The following is an 8776-nucleotide window of genomic DNA, read 5'->3' on the forward strand; positions in this document are numbered from 1 at the left end:
ATGAATATCATATCGAGAGGTTACCCCCAACATATCTCCCGTCGGCTATAGGAGGAGTATAACATAAATACAATCGTTCAATTCATGGTTCCCAGAACCAACCTGACAAAGTCTAATACTTCGCCCAGGATTTGTAGCCCACTCCTGCGAGTCGCCTTGTTTCAAGGTCTTTAACAGATTCACAATGCCCTAAATATGCATACGTATTCCAGCTTTTATTCACTACCAATCCATTGTTCTAGACTTGCTATTATTTACCGTTTACCCATCAACCAAATTTAGAATATTTTTCAGACTCCCAGTCAACAGCAATAACGCCACCCGAGGCACGGTCGTAATGGTACATTCCTCCAGTGTACACAAGCAGTAACAAAACCAACAACTTAGCTGTGAGGAACACTCACCCTTGTCTGGTCATGACTCCAGACCAAAGTTAGCTTGAGTTAGCTTGGCGGCTACAAATGCAGCAGAGGAGAGATGCAGACCAGCCCCACGTTGGGCGCCATTTGTCGTATCGAGTGAGTGGTGGCAATTATTGCTGATAAACAAAGGAGTCTGCTCATACTGAATCCTTGATCATAAGTTTATTCAGATCACAAGCTTCAGCATAAGTGACAGGTGACATGACACCCGGAGAGCGACGCCTCAGAATGGCTGCTCTGCCCTTTCTGTAGTCTAGCCCCTATTTATAAACAATGCAAAAAGATGGGCTCCCTCTTCTGGCCAATCACCAGTCTCTCCTGTCTACAACACACTTCCTGTCTGTTGTATGTGGCGTTACACTAAAACATTCCCTCTTGATACTAACATAAACAACATTCCATTTCTTCATGAAAAACATTTAACAAAGACATAATCTTCATATACGATAAAAACTGTGCACGGGCAAGCGAATGCACTCAATAGAGAACCCGCTGAATGTCATGGTGTAATTCACACTCTGTCTACAGTACATACAGTACCTCCATGTTGCCATATAGCTGATCGTTGGTGTAGTAGTTTGTGTGGATTTCACTGCTGGAGTCTTTCTGCTCTTTCCTGTGGATAGAGTTAGGGCCACTATGTGATGCATTCTCTTCATTTGATAAAAAACAACAAGAGTGAATGTAGGCTAATGGTCTTTAGCAACTCCGCAGGATGTATACATTATGATCACAGATAGAACAGCCTGTAGAAAAATACCTTGATGGTGAGGGATCTGAGGAAGCACACTTTGCTGCATCCATGTCCTGCATACTGGTTACTGGCTGGATACCATGACTCTTCCCACTGACGAGAAAAATGCCAAGATATCAAAACAGAACAAAACAGCTATCAACAAACACAAATCTACATAACTCCCTCCAAAAATAAATAAAAGAGTAACTTACCCCTTCTTGGTCAACAGGCAAGCTGACATGATAATTAGTATTACTACCACCACTAATGCAGCAATACCAATTGAAACGTACAGCATAAATATCTTATCTGTCCAAAAACAGATGAATATGATTTATTCAATGTACCCATACTATTCCTTATGATATAAATATAGCATAATAATAATTAATTATTGATACACTTCCCTCCACTGTTTCACTTACCATTTGTGGGTACAGTGAAGGACAAGGTGGCATTGCCCTGTGTGTTGCTGGCATTGCAGTGGATGGTCTCTGAGAAGCCTAGTGCCCTCTGTAGGGTCACCATGGCAACTGACCCATGCATCTCCACCCTGGTACTGGGCAGGGGTCCTGCTGGAAGAGACCACTCCACAGTGCCGGGGGGCTCCGAATCCACAATGCACAGACAGGTTATCATGGAGCTGTCTGAAGTGCAGGCAGAGTCCACTTTGATCACAGGGGGGTCTGGGATGAGAATGATGAACAGTTGTTTCAACTGAACATGTAGTGCTAACTACATCCTCAAGAGCATTGTCTTAATATTATATACACAGACATGACATGCCTCTTAGTGACAACATGTGGATGAATCAACTAACTCTGGATCTACTTACACTCTACACTGAGCTTCAGTGAGCTGGATTGGCCTTGTCCCTCTGTGTTGATGCAGTGCAGTAGAGGGCTTCAGTGAGTCTGGTCACTCTCTCCAGTGTGATGGTAGATCCCATGGTGGGCAGAGGCCCTCTGCTGTTGTGCCAGCGGTAGCTGTGGGCAGCAGGGTTACTATCACTGGAGCATCTCAGCTCTACAGAGTCTCCCTCCTTCACACTGGACACTCCCTCAACCTTCACATCCACTGGGGCATCTATGAATAACATCATTAGCAAGAATTCTATTACTATGTAATAAACATCTTAGGACAGATTCAGTGGATCAACCACATGCAAGGTTAAGAATGGACAAAGTTTTAAGTTCCGTATCATGTAAGTTTAATTCTAGTATCACTTTCCTCATATTTACAGAAATATTCTGTTTTCACAGAAGTGAAAGTGAAAATCTTCCAAACAGTGTTGTTAACAGGTGTGGACCACTTACATTTTACATTTAGCGTTTTGGAGCTGCTCACTGTCTTCCCTCCCCTGTATGCTGCTGTGCAGACCAGAGGCTGGTTGTTATCAGCGATGGTGGATCTAATAGTCATGGATGATGTCTCTTCCCACTGGCCGTTGGTCTGCTGTTGTGATTGGATGCTGGGTGTTCCAGAGTGGCTCCAGGTGTCCTCCAGGAGAGGGGGATCAGATGGGCAGGAGTGAGACACAGAGCAGGAGGCAGATACGTCCTCCCCCACTTTCACCTCCTCCCTCTCTGACAGAGAGGGGGGGTCTGGAGAGCCTGAAATTAACAAAGAGATGACAACAGTTATAGCAGTGTGCTTCCACTTATTCTTGGGTCTGTCCTTTCTGTACCATTACAATTATAATCAACAAGAAGCTATAGCTAATAAGATAACGTTAGGTTAAATAGGATACTATAATTAATACATTTGAAATTCTCATTGTCAATTTTCCACGGGAAACTTACTGCTCACTGCAATGGAGACTGTGTCATCTTTGTATGAAGCTTTGCTATGATCTTTGATTTCAATCCTGAAAGTAAATGGTCCTTTGTCACTGTGACGGAGGGGGTCGATTCTGAGTGAGCAGTTCTTCTGCCGGAGGTCTCCCACCAGCTCTGTACGACCCCTGTAGTCTTTGATGATGCTGGAGCTGTCTGGGTGGTATATAACCTCATAAGCGCCTTTGAACCAGATGCCAGTGAGTTCAGAGGGCTTTATCTTTGGTTCTGGGTAGTTGAATGAGCAGGGAATCACGATGCATGAGCCCTGTAGGCCGAAGACTGAGCTGGGCACCTCAGCAGTCCAATGACGAGGCATCAACTCCCATCACTCAAATAGCAGTGGGGGAAATGTTAGTCAGAGGTGTTGGACACGGTCAAGGAATATGAGTATAAGAATGAAATGCAGATACTTAGTTTAGCCAACTCAAACACCCGGCTCAAACAGAAAGGGATGCTATGTTAGCTAGCTGGCTATCCAAGGCTGGATATCTTCCAAGTCAAGGTAAGCTTTTGGTTTTATTAATTTAAAGCCACCAGGGCCCGCCGGTGTAAATGCTAACTGCTTGCTGCTGACTGTACACTGTAGTCCATGATTGTAGCGGGTTTACTAACGCGTTGGTTCTAGCAGCTATGTTGACTATGACGTGACAACGATGTAGGCTGTGTGAGGTTAGTAGTCATGATATGAAGGTTAGGCTTGGAAAGTTTTTTTCGCCTGATCACAGACAGCTGATGTGTTGTGCACTGAAGTCCACAAACAAAGGGAAAAGGTGAGAGGAGTAGAGCGCGTAGATAGAGAAGGAATTGTATATAAAATGAACTGTTTGTATGTGGCTGGTATGAAGGTTAACTGTGTTTGCGTGTGATCAGGTGTGTATCTCCCGATTGGCGCAGTGGCCTAAGGCACTGCATCGAAGTGCTAGCTGTGCCACTAGAGATCCTGGTTCGAATCCAGGCTCTGTCGTAGCCGGCCGCGACCGGGGAGACCCATGGGGGCGGCGCACAATTGGCCCAGGGTAGGGGAGGGAAGGGCCGGCAGGGATGTAGCTCAGTTGGTAGAGCATGGCGTTTGCAACGCTGGGGTTGTGGGTTTGATTCCCACGGGGGCTAGTATGAAAAAATAAAAATAATGTATGCACTCACTAACTGTAAGTCGCTCTGGATAAGAGCGTCTGCAAAATGACTAAATTGTAAATGTATTCATTGCGCCGATTCTATTGAAAAACGTTTCTTAAATGGAAGCAAACGGGTATAAACATACCTGAATTGGTCCAATAGAAACTCTCGTTTGCAACTGTTGGACTAATGATTATACTCTAGATCAGCTAAATGCAGGCAAGAGTGTGCAAAGCGGTATTGACTGTGTCACTGTCTGTCACCTTGATTACTCAAAATTCTCTCAACCTGTGCACCTATGTTGTAAACATGAATTCCTAGGCTAGGTTGTATCAACCTCATGATGGGTACAGGGAAAACTTGAGCATAATGTAGTAGCCTAAACCAATCAATGTTACATTGAGCTGGGTGAATGGAATGTGAATGACAGTCAGCCAATATGCTGTAATAGAAATAAGGCCATGTTCATAAACGGCACAGACTGCCACTGCACTCATCACATTGTTTTGTATTTTCTTGTGAGCAAATGAGTGAATCAATAATAAATAAATACATTATTTTTTACTGTATACAGAATCTATATTTGTAGCCTACCTCCAAGCCAAATGCAATTAATAAGAAAACGGTGTGGTAATTTTTCACTCCCTGTCACGCCCTGACTCAGGGACGCTTAAATGTTGAGTCAGGGTGTGTATATTCTTTGTTGTGCGTTTTCTATGTTTATTATCTAGTATGTGTATTTCTATGTTGGCGGTGTGGTTCCCAATCAGAGGCAGCTGTCGCTCGTTGTCTCTGATTGGGGACCATACTTAGGCAACCTAAGGGCACTATTGGGTTGTGGGATCTTGCTCCGTGTAAGGTATGTTGTGTGTGCTACCTTGGACTTCACGTTTCATTTCATTTGTTGTTTTGTCGTGGTGTTTATCAGTTAATAAACATGTACGTATATCACGCTGCGCCTTGGTCTGTCCCATCATTAGACGAACGTGACAGACCAAGGTGCAGCGTGATATATGTACATGTTTATTAACTGATAAACACCACGACAAAACAACAAATGAAACGAAACGTGAAGTCCAAGGTAGCACACACAACATACCTTACACGGAGCAAGATCCCACAACCCAATAGTGCCCTTAGGTTGCCTAAGTATGGTCCCCAATCAGAGACAACGAGCGACAGCTGCCTCTGATTGGGAACCACACCGGCCAACATAGAAATACACATACACTTGTTTCAAGGTCTTTAACAGATTCACAATGCCCTAAATATGCATACGTATTCCAGCTTTTATTCACTACCAATCCATTGTTCTAGACTTGCTATTATTTACCGTTTACCCATCAACCAAATTTAGAATATTTTTCAGACTCCCAGTCAACAGCAATAACGCCACCCGAGGCACGGTCGTAATGGTACATTCCTCCAGTGTACACAAGCAGTAACAAAACCAACAACTTAGCTGTGAGGAACACTCACCCCTTGTCTGGTCATGACTCCAGACCAAAGTTAGCTTGAGTTAGCTTGGCGGCTACAAATGCAGCAGAGGAGAGATGCAGACCAGCCCCACGTTGGGCGCCATTTGTCGTGATCGAGTGAGTGGTGGCAATTATTGCTGATAAACAAAGGAGTCTGCTCATACTGAATCCTTGATCATAAGTTTATTCAGATCACAAGCTTCAGCATAAGTGACAGGTGACATGACACCCGGAGAGCGACGCCTCAGAATGGCTGCTCTGCCCTTTCTGTAGTCTAGCCCCTATTTATAAACAATGCAAAAAGATGGGCTCCCTCTTCTGGCCAATCACCAGTCTCTCCTGTCTACAACACACTTCCTGTCTGTTGTATGTGGCGTTACACTAAAACATTCCCTCTTGATACTAACATAAACAACATTCCATTTCTTCATGAAAAACATTTAACAAAGACATAATCTTCATATACGATAAAAACTGTGCACGGGCAAGCGAATGCACTCAATAGAGAACCCCCTGAATGTCATGGTGTAATTCACACTCTGTCTACAGTACATACAGTACCTCCATGTTGCCATATAGCTGATCGTTGGTGTAGTAGTTTGTGTGGATTTCACTGCTGGAGTCTTTCTGCTCTTTCCTGTGGATAGAGTTAGGGCCACTATGTGATGCATTCTCTTCATTTGATAAAAAACAACAAGAGTGAATGTAGGCTAATGGTCTTTAGCAACTCCGCAGGATGTATACATTATGATCACAGATAGAACAGCCTGTAGAAAAATACCTTGATGGTGAGGGATCTGAGGAAGCACACTTTGCTGCATCCATGTCCTGCATACTGGTTACTGGCTGGATACCATGACTCTTCCCACTGACGAGAAAAAATGCCAAGATATCAAAACAGAACAAAACAGCTATCAACAAACACAAATCTACATAACTCCCTCCAAAAATAAATAAAAGAGTAACTTACCCCTTCTTGGTCAACAGGCAAGCTGACATGATAATTAGTATTACTACCACCACTAATGCAGCAATACCAATTGAAACGTACAGCATAAATATCTTATCTGTCCAAAAACAGATGAATATGATTTATTCAATGTACCCATACTATTCCTTATGATATAAATATAGCATAATAATAATTAATTATTGATACACTTCCCTCCACTGTTTCACTTACCATTTGTGGGTACAGTGAAGGACAAGGTGGCATTGCCCTGTGTGTTGCTGGCATTGCAGTGGATGGTCTCTGAGAAGCCTAGTGCCCTCTGTAGGGTCACCATGGCAACTGACCCATGCATCTCCACCCTGGTACTGGGCAGGGGTCCTGCTGGAAGAGACCACTCCACAGTGCCGGGGGGCTCCGAATCCACAATGCACAGACAGGTTATCATGGAGCTGTCTGAAGTGCAGGCAGAGTCCACTTTGATCACAGGGGGTCTGGGATGAGAATGATGAACAGTTGTTTCAACTGAACATGTAGTGCTAACTACATCCTCAAGAGCATTGTCTTAATATTATATACACAGACATGACATGCCTCTTAGTGACAACATGTGGATGAATCAACTAACTCTGGATCTACTTACACTCTACACTGAGCTTCAGTGAGCTGGATTGGCCTTGTCCCTCTGTGTTGATGCAGTGCAGTAGAGGGCTTCAGTGAGTCTGGTCACTCTCTCCAGTGTGATGGTAGATCCCATGGTGGGCAGAGGCCCTCTGCTGTTGTGCCAGCGGTAGCTGTGGGCAGCAGGGTTACTATCACTGGAGCATCTCAGCTCTACAGAGTCTCCCTCCTTCACACTGGACACTCCCTCAACCTTCACATCCACTGGGGCATCTATGAATAACATCATTAGCAAGAATTCTATTACTATGTAATAAACATCTTAGGACAGATTCAGTGGATCAACCACATGCAAGGTTAAGAATGGACAAAGTTTTAAGTTCCGTATCATGTAAGTTTAATTCTAGTATCACTTTCCTCATATTTACAGAAATATTCTGTTTTCACAGAAGTGAAAGTGAAAATCTTCCAAACAGTGTTGTTAACAGGTGTGGACCACTTACATTTTACATTTAGCGTTTTGGAGCTGCTCACTGTCTTCCCTCCCCTGTATGCTGCTGTGCAGACCAGAGGCTGGTTGTTATCAGCGATGGTGGATCTAATAGTCATGGATGATGTCTCTTCCCACTGGCCGTTGGTCTGCTGTTGTGATTGGATGCTGGGTGTTCCAGAGTGGCTCCAGGTGTCCTCCAGGAGAGGGGGGATCAGATGGGCAGGAGTGAGACACAGAGCAGGAGGCAGATACGTCCTCCCCCACTTTCACCTCCTCCCTCTCTGACAGAGAGGGGGGGTCTGGAGAGCCTGAAATTAACAAAGAGATGACAACAGTTATAGCAGTGTGCTTCCACTTATTCTTGGGTCTGTCCTTTCTGTACCATTACAATTATAATCAACAAGAAGCTATAGCTAATAAGATAACGTTAGGTTAAATAGGATACTATAATTAATACATTTGAAATTCTCCTTGTCAATTTTCCACAGGAAACTTACTGCTCACTGCAATGGAGACTGTGTCATCTTTGTATGAAGCTTTGCTATGGTCTTTGATTTCAAGCCTGAAAGTAAATGGTCCTTTGTCACTGTGATGGAGGGGGTCGATTCTGAGTGAGCAGTTCTTCTGCCGGAGGTCTCCCACCAGCTCTGTACGACCCCTGTAGTCTTTGATGATGCTGGAGCTGTCTGGGTGGTATATAACCTCATAAGCGCCTTTGAACCAGATGCCAGTGAGTTCAGAGGGCTTTATCTTTGGTTCTGGGTAGTAGAATGAGCAGGGAATCACGATGCATGAGCCCTGTAGGCCGAAGACTGAGCTGGGCACCTCAGCAGTCCAATGACGAGGCATCAACTCCCATCACTCAAATAGCAGTGGGGGAAATGTTAGTCAGAGGTGTTGGACACGGTCAAGGAATATGAGTATAAGAATGAAATGCAGATACTTAGTTTAGCCAACTCAAACACCCGGCTCAAACAGAAAGGGATGCTATGTTAGCTAGCTGGCTATCCAAGGCTGGATATCTTCCAAGTCAAGGTAAGCTTTTGGTTTTATTAATTTAAAGCCACCAGGGCCCGCCGGTGTAAATGCTAACTGCTTGCTGCTGACTGTACACTGTAGTCCA

The 8776-nt window shown here is 44.2% G+C and overlaps 1 protein-coding gene across 1 annotated transcript; it reads right to left on the bottom strand.

Moving 5' to 3' along the window:
• Positions 1-6050: 6050 nt before the first annotated feature.
• Positions 6051-8502, bottom strand: LOC123481088 (sialic acid-binding Ig-like lectin 13). Its single transcript, XM_045213313.1, has 7 exons — positions 8151-8502; positions 7906-7961; positions 7664-7847; positions 7207-7433; positions 6774-7033; positions 6372-6458; positions 6051-6227 (listed from the first exon to the last, which is right to left on the bottom strand). The coding sequence occupies exons 1-7, from the start codon at positions 8500-8502 to the stop codon at positions 6134-6136; spliced, it is 1260 nt and encodes a 419-aa protein (XP_045069248.1). The 3' UTR covers positions 6051-6133.
• Positions 8503-8776: the final 274 nt, after the last annotated feature.

Source organism: Coregonus clupeaformis, unplaced genomic scaffold, assembly GCF_020615455.1.
Source record: "Coregonus clupeaformis isolate EN_2021a unplaced genomic scaffold, ASM2061545v1 scaf0096, whole genome shotgun sequence".
In the NCBI taxonomy this organism is placed as follows: Eukaryota; Metazoa; Chordata; class Actinopteri; order Salmoniformes; family Salmonidae; genus Coregonus; species Coregonus clupeaformis.

What these genes read in the sequence shown, in the direction of transcription:
- LOC123481088 (XM_045213313.1), bottom strand. Translation starts at nt 8,502, where the DNA reads ATGCCTCGTCATTGGACTGCTGAGGTGCCCAGCTCAGTCTTCGGCCTA. An exon ending in AGTCTCCATTGCAGTGAGCA is followed by an intron (nt 7,962 to 8,150) that starts GTAAGTTTCCTG and finishes TGTTAATTTCAG; the next exon opens with GCTCTCCAGACCCCCCCTCT. An exon ending in CAAAACGCTAAATGTAAAAT is followed by an intron (nt 7,434 to 7,663) that starts GTAAGTGGTCCA and finishes TGTTATTCATAG; the next exon opens with ATGCCCCAGTGGATGTGAAG.